At 42.9% G+C, this 20,000-nt stretch overlaps 1 protein-coding gene across 1 annotated transcript in view; it reads right to left on the bottom strand.

Annotated features, from left to right (window-relative positions):
* galnt16 (UDP-N-acetyl-alpha-D-galactosamine:polypeptide N-acetylgalactosaminyltransferase 16) overlaps nt 1-20,000 on the bottom strand; it is a 41,535-nt gene that overhangs the window by 19,488 nt on the left and 2,047 nt on the right. The window contains exons 2-5 of the mRNA XM_080413804.1: nt 14,041-14,222; nt 12,968-13,066; nt 12,780-12,847; nt 6,508-6,573 (exon numbers count right to left, since the gene is read on the bottom strand). Of these exons, the coding sequence (XP_080269930.1) occupies nt 6,508-6,573; nt 12,780-12,847; nt 12,968-13,066; nt 14,041-14,222 (415 nt within the window). The remainder of the gene's footprint in view (nt 1-6,507; nt 6,574-12,779; nt 12,848-12,967; nt 13,067-14,040; nt 14,223-20,000) is intronic.

Below are 20,000 nucleotides of genomic sequence, written 5' to 3' on the forward strand. Positions count from 1 at the left end.
AAAAGGGTGGCATTTCTTCCTTGACCTAGTGGGAATGTGTTTGTGAAATTTCACAAGAAACGCAAGCTGCGTTCATGATTTGAGGCATTTTGTTCAAAACGGACCAATCCTGCAAATTTTGGAAGCGAACTTTAGGCAATGAGGATGGAATATGGGAAATCGGACAGATCCGTGTTGATCACATGACTATAGAGATACTGTGTACCGATTTGCATGAAGTTTGGATAAAATCTGTAGGAGTAATGTAAAAAAAAAAGGTTTTGCACAAATCGGCCTCCAGGTGGCGCTATAACATGCCCATGTGAAAAATTTGAGGCAGAGGTTCCGAATTGGCATCCAGGGAGTGTGTGTGCACAGTTTCGCAGCGACCGGGCCAACGGTGCCTATAAAGACACTGTGTACTGATTTGCTTTTTAGTTTTTTGGATAGAATCTGAAGGAGTAATATGCAAACATGTGTTTTCCAAAAGTCGGCCTCCTGGTGGCGCTATAAAAAGCAGATGTGAAAAATGCAGGGCAGTTGTTTTTCCTTGGCCTCTTGGGAGTGTCCGTGCAAAGTTTCACACAGATCGGTGCAGTTATAGGTAAAAACGTCAATTCACCTGTTATAGCGCCACCATGAGGCTGATTGGAGCATTTCTTCCTGGGGCAAGTGGGAATCTACGTGGAAAATTTCACGGAAATCGCATGCTTCGTTCATGATTTTAGGCATTGTGTTAAAAATGAAGCAATCCTGCACATTTTGGGAGCCAATCTTAGCCAATCAGGATGGAATCTGCTAAATCAGACAGATCCGTGTTGATCACATGACTATAGAGATACTGTGTACCGATTTGCGTGTTTTTTGGAGAAAATCTGTAGGAGTAATATCCAATAATGTGTTTTGCAAAAGTCGGCCTCATGGTGGCGCTATAAAAAGCAGATGTGAAAAATGCAGGGCAGATGTTTTTCCTTGGCCTCTGGGGAGTGTGCGTGCAAAGTTTCACGCAGATCGGTGCAGTTATAGGGAAAAACGTGAATCGGCCTATTATAGCGCCACCATGAGGCTGTTAGGAAAGTTTTCAAGTGGCATTTCTTCCTGGGCCAAGTGGGAATCTACGTGGAAAATGTCACGGAAATCGCATGCTTCGTTCATGATTTGAGGCATTGTGTTCAAAATGATCCAATCCTGCAAACTTTGGGAGCCAATCTTAGCCAATCAGGATGGAATCTGGTAAATCGGACAGATCCGTGATGATCACATGACTATAGAGATACTGTGTACTGATTTGCGTGTTTTTTGGAGAAAATCTGTAGGAGTCATATCCAAAAATGTGTTTTGCAAAAGTCGGCCTCATGGTGGCGCTATGACAGCCTGATCTGAATAATGTGGGGCAGAGGTTCTGCTGGGACATCCAGGGAGTGTGTGTGTGCAGTTTCACAGCGACCGGGCCAACGGTGGCGGAGATTAGCTGGTCGCAGACAAGGACGGACACACACACACACGGACGGACGGACGGACGGACGGACGGACGGACGGACGGACGGACGGACGGACGGACGGACGGACGGACGGGGGGCAAAACATACTCTCTGACGGACAGACGGACGGACGGACGGGGGGCAAAACATACTCTCTCGCCATGCCTTTCGGCCTGGCGGAGACAATTATAACTAAGAAAAGCAAACATTCAAATAACACTTGGAATATGTCCTCAGTTTGACAAAAGGAAAACATGGACACTGACTCAACTCCAGCTGTATCTTCGACATGCAATGAGCATATAATATATGCTCATTGCATATTATTGTCTCCAATCATCTCGATTCTCCACCCATCTGGCCAGCTCGTTTGTGCTTTCCACACCAGCATCTTTCTTTAGCACATCCACGCAGGTAGGTGTAGGACGCCCTTTCGACCGATGCCCGTGTGTTGGTTCCCGCAGCAAGCTTGTTCCCGGTGTCGACGGCCGTGACCAGCTAGTCTCATTCTCCTGATTGCTATCTTCCCTGATACACTTGGTAGCACCCCGTACAGACGCCTGTTGGTAATGCGTTCGTCCTGGTTGACGTTCAGTACCACACGTAGCATTCCGGTGTATCACCCATCCACGGACTTCTGTAGGTCTTGCGTCAGTGTCCAGCATTCACAGCCGTAAAGTAGAATGGACTACACAGTTGCAGAAAAGAATCAGACTCTTCATGTGGGGGTGGATATTCTTGGGGATGTTGAAGGATATCAGTATGACCTTGGTTTTCCTTGCGTTTAGCATGAGACCAACCATGGCACACTAACTACTAAACTCCTCCCTGTTACCATCCGGCCTCGAGTATTTTCATCATCATTCCTCTGTGTATAGAGTCCAATGCCTTCTTGAAGTCGATGACGCACAACACTGCCGTTAGGTTGTTCCTCTTCACCTCTTCAATGATCCTCTGTAAGGCAAGGATCTGAGCTAAGATTCTCTTGCTTTCTATAGGATGTTTGTAAGGTAACTTTAGTCCTCAATGTTTCTGCTGTTCATTAGTGAGGTAGATACTAATAATGAGATATCCTCATTTTGTTTTCAAAAGGAGGATACTGTCACCATCAAATAGAACACAGCTGGCAGAGAGGAAAAATAAGACTTAACACACCCAAGATTTAACACACCTACACGATTTAACACATCTAAGATTTAACACACCGAAGACTTACAACACACCTAAGATTTAACAATTTGTTTGACCTTGATTCACAAGGCATGTCTAAGCCTCGTCACACCCACGGCACATCATGTCCTATTACCTCACTACTTGACAACCGCTGGCCTAGTATGAACTTGTTTATGCTCTGTCAGACTATGGTTTAGATGGGAAAACAGCCTGTAGGCAAACAGGGAGAGCAGCACATAGAAGTCAGGCACCCTGAGAAAGAAGCCCTTCTAGCACATACAGTATATTTCTATACAAATATAAATAGGTCTTTATTCCTATACTCTTTTACTATGACACTCAGGTTGGTTACATATTCTGATATGTAATAATATTGATTTATTTTAATGGTTAATAATAAAGTCAATCCTCATAAATAGAGTGGTAAACACAGTAGAAATAGTCAAACGCAGTAGATTCCTCACATGGAAAGATTCATAATGGACCATTGCCAAGACTGTACTGCTACGGTTACAGAAAAAAACATCTAACTAGAAAATTGTCTGTCTGTAGTGTAGTCTCTAAGACAGGAGATTTATGATACAGCTTCACCGCAAAAACACATTTAAATACAGTAGCACCTTACTGTAATAGTCACCAAAATATACGATGCTCATACACATGATACCATGGCCACAGAAAATACTCATTTGTGATTGGCTGCCACGTATCCCTTAATACTGGATATTGAGACACCTCAAACAGTCTCAAACAGTCTCAACAGTTTAATGACTGTTTTAAATCAATGCTCCAGATATTATTAAACTGCATGTAATCATAGCAACAGCAGGAAACAATATGTAGCAGCTGTTTTGGATAGAAAGTTGTTACCAATATAAGCATCTCTTTTTTACGGTGTGGCACTGAAATGATCATCCATCTAGAACAGATGTGTTTGTCTGTACTGTACAGTATACTGTATACCAGTGGTTTTCAAACTTTTGTCCATGTTTTTTTGTGCAAATTGATATATATTTGGCTGCGGACCCCCCCTATCTGAAAATATTTTGTGCCAAGGACCCCCAGAAGAGAACATTTGTGTAAAAAAAAAAGCTACATTATTCGAAATACTTCAAATACTTCCAAGATTCTTCGAAAAGTGACACGCTGTGAGCTTGTATATCTGCTATTTTTGAATGGCCAACCTATAAAATATGGATAAAGGGGTTATTATATGTATTAAGAAATGTATCTGGGGAACCCCTGGACCCCACTTTGAGAATCAATGCTCTATACATTACAGTATGTCCCCTAAATTTTGCCGAAATGTGGAGATGACTTACATGATCAATTTACCACCCCCCCCAAGACTGGCCTTTCTGAGTACTGACTGAATGCACGTGGGATCCATGCTGTTATTAGACCCTTAAGGGCCATTCACACTAACTATAACTATAAAAATATAGTTTTAAAAATCTTTTAAATCAAGTCAAATGGATGAATGGAGTTCACACCAACTATTTAAAAAAATACAATGGTGAACGATATAGTTATAGTTATAGTTATCGTTATAGTTATAGTGCTCAGTCTGGCACTTTAGTCTTATTCTTGTTTAGGTTTTTCGGTAGGTGGCCTTTATGAACGCCATGCGACGTGAGGTTACAAAGTAGCCGACACCAACTTGGGGCTCCTGGAACGCTACCCTCCACACCCTCCTATCCATCATCGGGATCCGAAGCTCTGCAGTGTTGCTAGCTCTACTGTGACATCGCAGTGTGTTCCCCTCCTAGCTGTGCCTTGGGTTGGCTTCCACAGTGTCAGTTCGCTTGCCATCAGTTCCGGGTGCCTGACACAGTGCCCTGCCAGCCTCATCCTTCTCTCCCTGACCTTGTCCGTAGCCCGCGAGAGGCCCCCCTAGAGGTCCACATTTCTGATGGGTGTTCTTCCATGTGACATCAAATGCCATTCGTAGCATTGTTGTGTAGATACCATCCAGGGCCTTTTCCTGCTGTGTTGTGAGCGTCCATGTCTCAGCCTCATACAGCAGTACTGATTCTACTGTAGCCACGAACAGCCGCCTCTTGAGCTCATTTCCCATCTAGTATTTCCACACTCTCCTTAAATATAAGGAATATAATATATAGGAATATAAGGTATTCCAGGCAAGTGCCCTCCAGACCTTCAGATCCTGTTCCATAGAGGCAGTCCAGGCACCGAGATAATTGAAGTCCTCGAGCATCATCCCGCTGGCAGTAGCAATGGTTCTGTCCTCCGTGTTGAATGTCATTACTTTTGTTTTCTTGGCATTGAGCTTGAGGCCAATCGTCCTGCACTCCATTTCTACTGACAGTATTTCCCTTCCTTTCTCTGCTGTGTCCGAGACTAGGGCAATGTCATCTGCATAGTTGAGGTCACTGATCGTGATGCAATGTACAGTACTTGCTGAGTCTTTCTTGGGCCCGGCGTGAAAGCCAGTGTCTCCTCTCTGCCAGTGTCTCCTCTCTCCTCTCTGATTGCTAGTCTCAGGGCATGGTCCATCTTTCCGCTCATGCTCCTCCCTCACAACCTCTCCTTTCCTATCAGTGACAAAGTACCTGTATACTGCCCAGCCGTTGGTATTCCTCCATAATCACGAGCATACATTTTCCATTGTCATTAGTTCGTTTGTTGTAAGTGAACAGTTTGTCTTCTGAGACATGTGTGGAAGTCGTCCAGAAAGGATGGCCAAGAAGTTATGTTGCTGGACAGTTTCGATTGTCTGTACGAGCTAGCTGTGGAACTGTGCTTTGTTGTGCATTCAGTTGGGATGTATGCTATGATGACTGTGAGGACAGGATTTCCCTGGAATGATGATGTGATGACTCACTTTGATATGCGTTCAATCAATGGCAATCAGTAGCTTCTGTGCTTCTCTTCCGACAAGGATCCCGAGCTGCTATTCGCTGCTCCTTATAGATTCCAGGCTAGCTCCTCAGACTTCAGCCCCTGTTACACACCCTGCTTGCTGCTTCTGGAAGCTGCTAGAGCCTGGATGTTGAATGTGACAAGTCTCAGAGACCGCTTGCATCTCAGTAATGCATCCAGGGTGGCCTGGTGGGTTTCAGGGTGCGTTTTCATCCGGTCTGACACACAGACACGCACGGGTACCTGCCACTGCATTGCTCCTGGGTACTCCTGTCCCTGGAACTATAGGATTTGTGTTTCGGATGTGGCAATCCATGGTAAATACAGACGAGGGTCGCCAGTTCTCTTGCCCGAGACAAGACCAGCACCATACTGCATGACGAGGTATCCCGATATTGGAAAATAATGGACTTGGCGGAGGGAACTCCATGACACAATGGGAAATTCACTCCGCTTTGTGTTGTGGAGGTCTTAACCTCTGCCTCGCTTTATCACTTACATAAACCATCACCTCATCATTTACTAAACGAACGGAAAACATGTGGAAGCTATCTGTTTGTGTATGAGTGCTTTCGTGTTCATTAGTGAGACTGTATGTGTGTGTGTGTGTGTGTGTGTGTGTGTGTGTGTGTGTGTGTGTGTGTGTGTGTGTGTGTGTGTGTGTGTGTGTGTGTGTGTGTGTGTGTGTGTGTGTGTGTGTGTGTGTGTGTGTGTGTGTGTGTGTGTGTGTGTGTGTGTGTGTGTGTGTGCATGCCATGCATGTGTGGTCAACACCCACGTATCTCTCACTCAAATTAACCATAGACCAAAGACTTGGATTTTCTGTTCTGTCTGGTCTCCTCTGTTCCATACAGCTGCCATTTTGCTCTTACTTCATACTGAGGGGCATGGGGTTTCCCACCCCCTGAGTACATGAAGTAAGAGCAAAATGGCCGCCGTGTGAATACGTTCCATTAAAGCAGGCCGATTGAATCCTGTCCTCCACACTCACCCTCTCTCCTGCCGTTCCTCAGGCAGTGCACTTTGGGGATCTGAGAAAGCAGCTGACAGTCCTCAGCTGGAAGAGACAGAGAAAGGGGGGTTATGTTATGATAGAAAGAGAACACAGAGAAAATAAGCTCTGTTTCTATTCTCACACGCCGCCACACTACATGGGTAAACACAATCACACACATACCGTCCATTCATGTATACACACACACACACACACACACACACACACACACACACACACACACACACACACACACACACACACACACACACACACACACACACACACACACACACACACACACACACACACACACACACACACACACACACACACACACACTACAGTGTATGCTGTGACTATATTTGCATGCATGCATCTGTGTACGGCATACACGCATGCAAATACAGTCACACAGATAGATTTACATGTACACATCACTGAAACTCACAAGCAGGCATGGTCACGCTGACATACGCAAAGACGCATTAATCCGCACAGACACCATGCATGCACGATCCATCCCCCTAGAGCACAAAAACACATTTCTTTCCATCTACACCCCCCCCCCTCACTGTAGCATCCCAGCTCTGCAAATAAATACCAATGCACACAAAGAAAATCAACAGTTTTACTGACGCCATGCTCAAAACTGTAAGCTATGTTTGACTGGTTGATCAAATTCAAAATCATTGTTCCATAAACAAACCCTGTAGAGAAGCCTATTCCCATATTATATTCCCTATATCCCAAATAACACTCACACACACACACACACACACACACGCACACACACACACACACACACACACACACACACACACACACACACACACACACACACACACACACACACACACACACACACACACACACACATACACACACATACACACACACACACACACACACACACACAAACGTGCACTTGCACGTGCAAGCAATGCACTGTTCTTATGCTAATCCTCTCTCTCGCTGGGGCTCCCTGGTTAGTTGAAACATGTCCACACAGAATGTCACAGTCTTTCTGGACTCCAGCTGAGATGAAAAAGCATCACAACTCTAGCATGACCCAGTATCATGTACGCTCACACTATGCTTTCACTCTAGTATGAACCAATTATCGTCTAAAAATAGAAAAAGCAGCAGATCCACAAGCTCAAAACGAGTCGCTTCGCGCCGCGTTTCGAGCTTGTGGATCTGCTACTTTTGATGCTTTTGTGTGACGCTGTAGTATGATCAAGTAGGGCAAAAAATACAAAAAGTTAGAATATGGAGATAGCAGGTTTCTGCCCGACAGCAACAATATCATGAACGTTCACACTGTGTATTCACTTTCTTATGAATTGGTATCATGTACATTCAGACTATGCATTCACTTCAGTATTCATCTGTAACATGGACATTCACACTGTCTTCAATCCAAACCACTTTAATTATTCAGCATGTATGTTCACACTATGCACTCTAGTCTAGTGTACTAAATTAAATGCTCATGAATGTTTGTTGCAGTGTCTCACAGCGCAATATAGCATGTAAAATACCAGCGTTTTTTCCTCGATACAGAGTTCCAATACGAAATGGTCCCCGTAAGCGTCTCTCTCAGTTAAATGAACACTGAGGATTTTACTGTGTAGAGTCCCAACCAAACATTGTCATGAGGTTACAGACTCGAGAATCTGAAGGTCCCATGCAAAGCCACCTGAGAGGAGCTCTTTTTGAGAAACACATACAGGTTACAAAGAACAACAGGAAATGAGCTATATGTGTCAGTGGAAGTGTGCATGAGAGTAAAAGTGTATTAGTGCATTAATGATTCTGCTGGTGTGTGTGTGTGTGTGTGTGTGTGTGTGTGTGTGTGTGTGTGTGTGTGTGTGTGTGTGTGTGTGTGTGTGTGTGTGTGTGTGTGTGTGTGTGTGTGTGTGCGTGTGCGTGAACTTGTATATAAATGATGTAAAGTATACAGTATATGTGTCTGATCTCTGTGTGCTATGTGCTTATTTTGCATGTTTGCATTTGTCCTTCAGTCTGCATATGATGTGACTGCATGTTTGTGTTCAGGCATCCATCTGTTAACATAAACATACAGAAACTACGCACGCACGCACGCACGCACGCACGCACGCACGCACGCACGCACGCACGCACGCACGCACGCACGCACGCACGCACGCACGCACGCACGCACGCACGCACACAAATAACCAGTGTTGCATTGCTGAATTGGAACGTGGTTTCACTCTATTTTAATGATGTGACGCGCACGTCGCTTAACACCTACACTAGATGCATCTAGGCTCATTCCTATGTTAATTCACCTGGTGTGAGTTGGGAGCCTTTGTAAACTTTGTTGAGGTGTGAATTTAAAGTAGTTTTAAATCTATGCATGTGCCTGCCCGTGCTCCTGTTCAAATAGGTTCTTGCACGGCGTGCAATGCCGTCCCATGAGCAATGCAACCCTGCAAATAACACACACACATGTCCAGCATCAGGACAGTGAGTCAAGGTGAGCTCTGTCTGTCTGAACATTATTAAAGACACATGCAGTCACCAGGTTAAGACTGCTGTCCTTAATAAGAGACTGTGTTCTGGTGATTAAAGCAAGCCATAACAGGATAAATCTGGACAATCCTAATTCCTGCTACCGATGCCATGCCCCCAACACACACACACACACACACACACACACACACACACACACACACACACACACACACACACACACACACACACACACACACACACACACACACACACACACACACACACACACACACACACACACACACACACACACACACACACGTCAGGTCAAATCCCAGCCTTGTCAGCCTGTGTCACTATCACTGACTGCACTCTCACTGATTCCTTGTGTCACGTGACAGGATATGGGGCAGTCTGCTTACGGCCAGACAAGCTTATGGGCTTTTGTCCCCTGCAGTTGCTTCAGCTGTGTACGATGTTGTTTGGATGTGACACACTGGTCATAGAGCCCTTAAAGGAAGGGTAAGTGATTTTCTTTGGTTAGAATAAGTGTTAAATAGCTCTATATTCTGATAGTACTCATTACTATAGAGTGTTTGTTCAGTAACAGGAGTATCCATGTCTCTCCAGCTCTTTATTAAACAGAAAATGCATTTTCAGGTCGGTCGAGATACCAATTTTATCCAATCTAGATAGAGAACTCAGATAGGATACAGATTAAACAAGTGAAATTGTAAGTGATGACACACTATAAAAATTAAGCTGATAAATGGACTCTCTTCTGATTGGCTGACATTTTGTCACCTACCTGATTTTTTTTCCTTCTGTTTATTAAAGAGCTGGAGAGACATTGAGACCCCTGTTACTGAACAAACACTCTATATCAATGATTACTATCAGAATATAGCCTTTTAACAACAAACTTTTTGTTTTAACCAAAAAATATAATTTACCTTACCTTTAACATAAACCTTATATATCTCATTGTACATCAAATAGCAAAAATTACCGATCTTGTAGATCGGCTATTTTTGGTTGAATGTTTGCCTATTTAATATTAATTTAACTCAGGTGTAAAAATGTATCCAAAAGGTGTAATCTCTCAAGACAGAAATTTGAGAATCTTGAGGCATAGAAGCACCGGGGAGGAAGTGGACTAGAAAAGGGGAGGAGCCAAACTCAAGTTCCTGTTTAACACAAAAAAGAAGGTCATGCTCCTAGGGAATCTGGGAACCAAATGGGTTCCCAGATTGCTATCGGTGTAATCCACCAGCACCAAATCAAGAACAAATTTAATAAAATGTATTTATAAGTCATAACAGCTAAAAGACAAGTATCACACAGCATTGAAGTAGACATACTGTACTTCTGTTTTGTCACTTGTCAGACTAGTATCACTCTGTGTATTTGCTATTGAACGCTAGTAAAGTCACTGTATGGCAGGCCAGCTTCACAATAGTGAATAATTTAATACATACTGTAGATTACTGCACGTTAAGTATTGTTTCTCATGTTTTTTATAACCATGTCATAGTAATAAATGTATAGAATGGACACTTCCATTCATAGCAACGCTGTGCTTCCATGTAAAACATGGAAGGGGAAGTAATCAATCCATCTGGCCTCTGTGGTGTGTTTGTTCCATATGAAGTGACAGTTATTGCTATGGTGTCACCGTCCATAGCAATAACTGTCTCTGTGTCCCCCAGAAAAGTAGGTGGCTGAACATGGAAGTAGGGTGCTTATGACCTAACTATATTGGATTACATTGATGGCACCAAATGTGATTTTCTTTATTTGAGATACAGATAAATGTGTGAACTTCACCAGGGGTGATTAACCACATGAACCCTAGCGTCCCTATACTTGGCACTTCGTAAAGGCAGATACACATGCTCACAAGTCATCGCAACGCAAAGTCGTGATCTCACAACACTTACTTTAAAGTACAGTAAGTGTTCTGTATCACTGCCAGTAACTCATCTGTCTCAGGTGACTGGGTGTGGTCGGACTGTCTGTCTGCATGGCTTAAAGGGAATTGCATCTGACTCAATAACTTCAATCAGCATTTCACTGATTTCACTTCAGTTTACTCAGATTAGATTTGAGTCTTTGTTGCCACGTGACTGGAGCCAGTGGAAATTGCTTTTAGTTTCCTATAATGGAAAAGAAGGAGCACATACAGATTACGGAGACACCAAACAACACATGCAGGGGCCTAATCCTTCTATTACACACAGCATAATGAGGAGTTTGTTTCTTCATCGCCCTATGTGAGTGTTGCTGAGGAACACTTATAGACACACTGGTGGGTGTCACATCTGCAACCCTGTCCTTATCCACATAATCCTAACCTAATCCTTATCCTATTATATACATTGCCAGGTTGAAAGTGGTTAGGAGGCAGACTTGTTTACATTTGACCATAGAGGTCAGAATGGAAGGGGTAGTTTACTCCTGCAGCAGGAGAGCAGTAAATGGGAGGATCGAGCGAACCCATGTCCTTACAGTTACGGGACAGGCTGTCTACCAAGCTAACCTGATTCTACAGCAGGCTCGTGGCTCAGCTCAGTGTGGGCACAGCAGACAGGCAGAGGCAGAAGGAAAATAAACTAGGAATTAGTAACTTAATAGAACTCCTACTGCTGAAAGACTACTCCCATTCTAGATGTCTTCGAAAGCTCCCACACCTCTCTCTGTGTGTGGTTTCAGTAGGCATGTGTGTTTCTGGGACAACATATTCACACTGTGTGTGTCTGTTTGCATGTACTGTATCAGAGACAGCTTGACATCTGTCCAAAAGTGTACATTTTCTGCGTGTGTATGTGTGTGTGTGTGTGTGTGTGTGTGTGTGTGTGTGTGTGTGTGTGTGTGTGTGTGTGTGTGTGTGTGTGTGTGTGTGTGTGTGTGTGTGTGTGTGTGTGTGTGTGTGTGTGTGTGTGTGTGTGTGTGTGTGTGTGTGTGCGTTACATGTAGGCCGCCGTGCCCAGAGAGACAGAAGATGCATGTGGTGCTAATCAGAGGACGTGTTGTGGACAGTGTATAGCATGAGCTCATCTCTGACTAATTCAGACAAAGGGGGGATAATCGTTGGAATGCAGTTTCTGTGCGGTAGCCTGGTCAGTTATGTAATATTAAGACATCATGAGACATTAATAAGTGATTACAATGCGCCCAACTTGGATTCAACTGATAGGGATTATGTAATTACTCACGTTTATTTTTTGAAGAGGTTTGATTAACCCTTCATCCTATTTTCTATAAAGTCAAGGTACATAGTTTGAGTACTACATAATTGTCAGATGAGAAATCGCTTTCTGAAATGATGCAAGAAATAGTGTTTCTTTATAATTATAACACCATGGTAACTTCATGATTCAACACCCTCTGTGATCAATTGTTTTCTTAGTGCTGTGTTGCGTAAAAACAGCAAGGCATTTGTTATAATAATGTCAAGTCCAATTCCATTCCCCATTTTCTAGTACATTAAGGCAGTTACCTCCTTCATCGCTCTTAGTTATTTCATGAAAAATAACAGACCTACTCAGGAATTATGTCAAACAGAATGTAGCAGTGTGGAAGAGCAACTCATTCCTGACGCCATTAACCCTGATTCATCTCCTCATTGTTCTGTTAACTGCAAACACTGTTTCATCCTCGCTGGTTTTAAAATCTCCTGATAACTCTGCCCTCCCCTCATCAACTGGAATATTAACATCAGTGCCTGTGTCGAAATTAACAAGAGCTGAAACATCTTGCATCAGCGGAAAAGGGCAGAGACTCACGGTCAGAGCTGAAGTCATCTATGAGAATTATCTCCTGAATCAAAGACGAAGGACTCCGCATCAGGACACTGAGGAAATAAGGGGAGTAAAGAGAGAGAGAGAAAAGAGGGAGGAAGAGATGAGGTAACAGAGAACATCAGAGGATCCCAGCAACGGTTAGCACCATAGGCCCCATCATGCTTTCCTACCTCTTGATGGTGCGCAGGAGGGTGGAACGAGCCTCATTGTGGAAAGTGATTATGATGCTGGTTGGGGGCAGGTCTGTGTCATAGTTCACAGATGCACACCTGCAAAGAATGGAACACACCATATGGAGTAGGAAGACCTTAGAACATCTGCTTTAATTAACCACTTTATCCCTGGCATCCCAATTTTAGGCATGTCATTATAGGCAAAATTATTTATTTGTCTGTTTGCAAGAGAATGTTGATTCTCTCTGGAAAAAAAATTAACAAACGAAAATGTCAGATTGAAAAACTCACAATGCATTGCGGTGAGTGTGAGATTGTGTTTTCGTCCTGGGACATGTTCGTACAACAAAGTATAAATTAAGCGTTAAGCTGGAGGTCTGTACTACTTTGCATTATTGACAGACAAAATGTAAATCATTAAAAGGACTATGGTTCAGTCAAACCCCTCAAAAAAGGCAATTAAAATATTGATGCATGGGCAACTTGGCCAATTTAGACGGGAAAATCATGTGTTATTATCCAGAGCAACTTGAAACAATGAAGGCTGCATTGGTCACTGGGCCGTATGTCAATGCCACTGTCATATTAGCTGGGTCAGCTTGCTACTGTATAACTCCACTGCAAGAAATATGCATAGTCATACAAGTACCTGAGACTACAATAGTTTTATAACCATTATTACTGTTAGTATCTACGTAAGATATGGTGTTATGGTATGAAAACCCCAAAAGTATTCTATACCATGTCTGATATCTTTGCTGCTGCTACAATAGAAATACATGTACATGTCATGTGACATACATGCATTAGGCGGCACGGCTTGACCCAGCTAATATGTTGGCTGTGATGACGCATTGCTCCAAAGAACAACAGCAGCAAATTAGGTATCTACCGTTAAAAAGGTCACACGGTGACCTTTTTTAAACCCCTAAAGAGACCCCTAAATAGGCACCATGTAAATAATCAATGGATACCATTCATGTGTGGCTCTTCGGTTACAGGCTAATAATATCCATTGACAGATCAAGGTGGGCGACTTCTCTCAGCCACATTGCATCCCTTGTCTTCACCTGTAGTGTCGCGTGTCTCTGATCGCTCGCTCGCTGCCCAGGCGGTCGCTCTCCTGCAGGTTGAAGGCATGATCTCTGTACGGGTCCTCGCCGGGCTTCAGCGACTTGGCGGACAGGTAGGCACTCTCATCAAAGCTTCCCAGCAGTGGGCCCTGCAGCTCCACCCGAGGAGGCTGGGTCACCTGCAGAGAAAGCATCGTAACATCTTAAGGGATGATTTAATGGTCTGCTGTGCATTCACATCATTCACTGCCTTCCTCACAACATCAAACACACAGAGATACATGAATGGTACACGTGGAACAACTGCAGTGTAAGCACAAGATTCACACGAATAATGCATGCACTGTATCGTATGTGCTTATAAATAGGATATATACAGAATTTCTCCGGTATACCCACACACAGGCACATATTCACATCCATCACATCAATCTAGGAGAAGAGGGCTCCTCAGGGAAAGAGTTGTTTTTCAGCTTGTCAACAAACTGCTCCTTCACTTCTATTACTTCCTGACTGTCCACAAAATACTCCTCTGCCACATACTCATAAAAGGCCTTATGCTTAATTCATACTCATATTATACGTCGTAAGATGGTGTCACATCACATGACGAAAATAGCTGATCTACAATCTCACAATGCATTGTGATGCGTTGTACTGTAAGGCTTTATTCAGTGTCATTGGAGACAGATATAAAACTCTTAGTACCTTTAAAAATTCTACTTTTCACAACATTAGGAGAAAAAATAACAAGGCTCTTGTCAGATTATATGGCTTTGTAGCCCATGGTATTACTGGGATCTGTAGCCTTTATTAGTCTGGACATATTATGATTTGAAATGTGTATGCAACAACTAGGATTACTATGTTATTAATTTATACATAAATGCATATCCTAAAAGGCACCAGATTATGAAGTGTTTCTCCTCAAAATGAGATGTCCACTATTAAAAGCATAAAGCATTATGAAGAAATATCCTGACTATTACTACACTCATATCATATGTTTTATGCGATAATATCGCAAAAATGTTAATTTAATTCTGAATGTATCTAAATGGTTACAGTTGTGTGAGACAGTGTTATCTGACATATTTAATAATTTAAGCAACAGATTTTCCCCCTGAAAATGATGGGAAATAAGCATGTATGTCTATTGTTAAATGGATAGTTAGATACCCCCAAAATGGATACCCCCAAAATGACATTTTTTTCTATCGATTAGTCACCCCATGTCGCATTCCTAAGCCAATAATTTGATGACTGGCATCGGTTCCAGTAAGAGACACAAATAGTCTCCTTTGTATCTCCTACCGGAACCGCTGCCTACCGGTCCGCTGGTCATCAAATTATTGGCTTTGGAATGCGACAAAAACTAAATAAATCCATGAATTCATGTCTCCATGGGGTCGATCGATAGAAAAAATGTATTTTTTTGGATGAACTATCCCTTTAAGGGAAAAAGTACTGCTACTGTTGCTCGTTGTTAATCGCTAATTCAGGGGTTTTCAACTGATTTTGACCCAGGGACCACCATCCTGACTAAGAGCAACCTGGGGACCACCACTATTGTGCGTGGTGGGTCCATCATAGACCCACCCCACACAATAGTGGTGGGGGGTTCATGCACTGCAGGGAGCTGGAGAAAATAGCTATAATATCAATATAATATCTAATAATATAAAGTGATTTTGTTTGAATATGATGGAATATGATTAAGGATTACTGTGATTATGGTAAGCTCACATGTCATATCACACACACACACACACACACACACACACACACACACACACACACACACACACACACACACACCATACAGTAAGAACTCCTGTAAGTTATTAAAAGTAAAAAAAAAAAAGAAAAAAAAAGTTTTTTTTAAAAGTTTTTTTTTTCTTAATGCATGGCCAGGGACCACCTGCAATACCTCCGCGGACCACCAGTAGCTGAGTAATTTAAAAATATTGTTGTTAGTTTATAAAGCATTGCATGGTTAGGGCTAAAATACATCTCTGATCTTGTACTGCATCATGAACAATCCAGACCTCTCAGGTCGCCTTGGACCGGTCTGCTTTCTGACCCCAGAATCAAAACTGAACGTGGAGAAACAGCGTTCAGTTTTTATGCACCATTCACATACAGTATCTGGAACAAACTCATAGAATGTGTGCTAACTGCTCTAAGTTCTTTTTTAAGTTTTTTATTTTTTTTTATTTTACTCTCTTATTGAGTAATAAGCCTGTTAATCAGCCTAAATAGTATTCTCCTGAGACTAGCATTCATTTTATTTCTAATAAAATCAGTATGAAGTTGAACCCTAAAAGAAAATTCTGAATCAATCTAATCAAAAGTAATACTCAGAAGTTATATAGGAGGGGTGAGTGGAAGGTGAATACAAATGTATACTATAAAGTTCATGAAGTGATGAGAATATCCTCGTTGTACACCCGTATTGCGCAATAAAAATAGCGTATCAACACAAGCTACAAGCTCACAGTGCATTGTGCTGCAACACGTTGTGAGCTTGTAAATCGGCAATTTTTGGTGCGTGACACGGCGTGCAAACCAAGTATAAATCAGGCATAAGAGAGACAGGATAGACAGATAGATGGATGGAATGGAAAGAGAAGAGAGGAACTTCGAACCTCTGTACAATGTTATTAATGGTCTGTCTGGGGAGAGGCTTTAGTGAGCTCCCTCTCCCAAACAGATTTCAGAGAGTATGACCTCACTTTCCAGCTCTCCAGAGAAAGAAAGAAAAAAATGAAGAATCACACGGACCGAAGTATGAGGAGAAGGCACTTCAATACTTTAATCCGCTGAATTAAATATGAGCCTCCACTGGAAGATGAACACGTGTCTGCTGGTTGTCTATGCTGAATTGAAAAAACTCAAATATGAGTTGATCCCTGCAGGTCGAAATCTACTGCATGAGTCTGCACAGTAAAATACTCTGTGTTAACCACTTGAACCCCAGCATTCATATTCTGGGGGGAACATTAGCCAAAAATAGCAGATCTAGGTCTGCTATTTTTGGCAGAGAGATTTGGAGTAGACTGAAAAAAAGGTCTGTTTCACTAAGAATAGAGGGTTTTAAGTGGTTAATTTACGTAACTGTCTGTGTAGGACATGGTTCTCCAACCCTGGTTATCAGGAGCCCCTGGTACTGCTGGTTTTCTGTTCTACTGGGACGTTTAAATTGCGGTCACCCACCTGTTGTCTGAGGTCCCCGACTACACAACTAGGATGACAAGGACACCAGCTGGAGAGCAGGACCAGTCCCCTTTGTCACCAAACTTTTAGTTGTAACGGTTTGAATTATTTAACAAGGTATTGCCAATTCCCCCTTGTCACTGCCGACCACCACTGTTGGCCTGGGGAGTGAGTAGACTACATGGAAATTCAGACCGTTTTTCTCTGCAACATTCTGATGCTTAATCTATGCTCCATCGTATGACTGAAAATAGCACATCGGCAAGTTCATAACACCTTGCATCCGCAACGCATTGTGAGCTTGTAGATCTGCTATTTTCGGCGTGCGCCACCGTCGTACAACAAAGTATAAATCAGGTCTAAAAGGGTTTTTGGTCTCGCCATGAACCTTTGATCTGAACCTGGCTAACCAGTTTCGTCCTCCGATACACATGGAGTCAACAGCCACTTCCTTTCACCTGACAGCGAGGAGTTTCACCTGGAGGATGTAACGCATGCATACTGTAGGTTAGCTCTATCTCCCCCACATCCCCCTCCCCACTGAACAGTCTCCCCGACCAACCAATAGGAGTCACTAGTGCAGTGAGGACTTGTCGCAGAAAAGAACACAATCTCCTGCAGGCTTTCCACCCACGAACACTGTTTTTGTTGGAGGGCCCTGCCAATCCGAAGGCACCCAAGTAAACCCAGGCCTCTAGGGTGGTGGGAGAGTGCTAATCCATGAAACCAAGTGTCCGCTGCGTCCCAATACTCCTGGAGTTCTAAAAACACTGCTTTGTCCTCATTATTGCATCTGAACTTAGAATGGACACAGATGAGAGCAGTGGCGCCATATGAAACGCTATAGATAATGACGATTGATTAGCCTGCACTTTGTCCCCTGGGCAGATGTTTAGGCTACAGTACATGTCTTGTCTCAATGGACTGTGTGATTGTGGAGAACACGGCAACAGATGTTGCAGGATGTCCAGAAGGACTATGAAGCATTTTAAATAGCTTTGGGAATAAATTTGTCACATTCTCTGACCGCACTGAGAGTATTTTCGAAAGTATGTCTGGGACATTAGTGGGTTCGCCAGAGGAAATGGGCAAATGTGGTGCCATAGCAAACATACGCTGAGAAGAAGATGATGTCATTGATGTAATCAAAGGTTATTAATGGAGGTGCCGGGAGACAAAAAGAAGAGAAAGAGAGAGACACACAAAGAAAGAAAGAAAGAAAGAAAGAAAGAAAGAAAGAAAGAAAGTCCTAGCTTCGGCTTTTTATGAACCCACCCTTGTCTAAGTGCCCCATTGGACTTAGATCTGTGTTGGCAGGCAGTTCTGATATAGGTCACATTACCAGGATCAACTACACACAGGAAATCTCTTGGTTTGGTGGCTAAGGTGAATGACCCTGTTGTGTAAATCAAAGATTGCAAAACACAAAGTTAGCAGGCATGCAAAGAAAACAGGGCAGTATTCAAAGACAGGGCATATGGTTGTACAGTAACACTGTTTATAGTCACTGTTATAGTGGCCCATCATATAGATTTGAATTACTTCTCATTTGTATGAGTCATGATTACAGTTCAATGATGGCATGCCAGTAAATAGCTACTGTCTGTTTTCCAGTATAGGTTGCCAGCAATTAGAGAGAAATGTACTTGAAAATGGCTTTTCCCTCTGCATGCTAATTCATCTAAATAAATGATGTGGTCATCGTTACTGTTATTAGACAGAAACGCCATATGTGATGATATGTGATGCCATATGATTGTTTGCTTATCAAATCCTCCAAATATTTCCATAAACTTGGCCTAATCTCCACCTAAAGTTACCAGAGTGTCTTTATTTACAGCAACTGCCTTTGTAAATACATTGTCAGTTCAACCGTTAGAAGAAATGTGCTCTTGAAATATGATTAAGTTGTCATGAAAAAGGGCCAGCATTTAATATTTCCGCTCCAGCGAAACATCTGCCACACACTGGCGGCCCTGAAATGTCACATCAATGTGAGAATATCACACAGGCAACCTCAACTACAGCTGAGCAAATTTCATTGGTCTCTCAACCCTGTAAACCAGGGGTCTTCAACAGGGGGTCTGGGACCCCTAGGGGGGCCTCAAAGATATGGGGGGGGGGGGCACTAAATCTTTGTGTGATAGGGACTTTATTTTTTAATTGTAACCACTTGAACCCTCGCATCCCTATTCTGGGGGGAACATTCGCCGTTTGGTGTACAGGAAAACAAGGGAAGACCAAGTGCAGAGCCAAAGGTCAAGTTTACAAAGTATTGAGGGTTTAAGTGCATGGTTAAATGTTTGAAAATGCACATTAACAATTAACAGGAATCCAGTATGTAGTCGGGGGGTCCCTGATTCATCTCTCTCTCAGCTAAGGGGTCCTTGGCCTGAACGACGTCGAAGACGCCTGCTGTAAACCTTTAACCCTTTAAGACCTGAGGCGATTCTTTAAAAAAATCTAAATCCTAACAGTTTTTGGAAAAAAATCTAAACATTTGTTTTTCACGATTTTTCAAAAATAGCAGATCTACAAGTTCATAGCGCGGCACTCGGTGCCGCGCTATGAGCTTGTATATCTGCTATTTTTGAATAGCCAAAGACATCTAAAGTGACACAGATGCGTTCCAGGTATTAATGGGTTTAAGCAGTGGACATCTCCTCAACTTCAGTTGTGTACAACAAAAAGCCCCTATACCACAACAGAGCCAGCATCCGGACATTTCATGAGCAGATGTT

The sequence above is a fragment of the Gymnoscopelus braueri genome, assembly GCF_963280865.1.
Source record: "Gymnoscopelus braueri genome assembly, chromosome: 19".
Lineage (NCBI taxonomy): Eukaryota > Metazoa > Chordata > Actinopteri > Myctophiformes > Myctophidae > Gymnoscopelus > Gymnoscopelus braueri.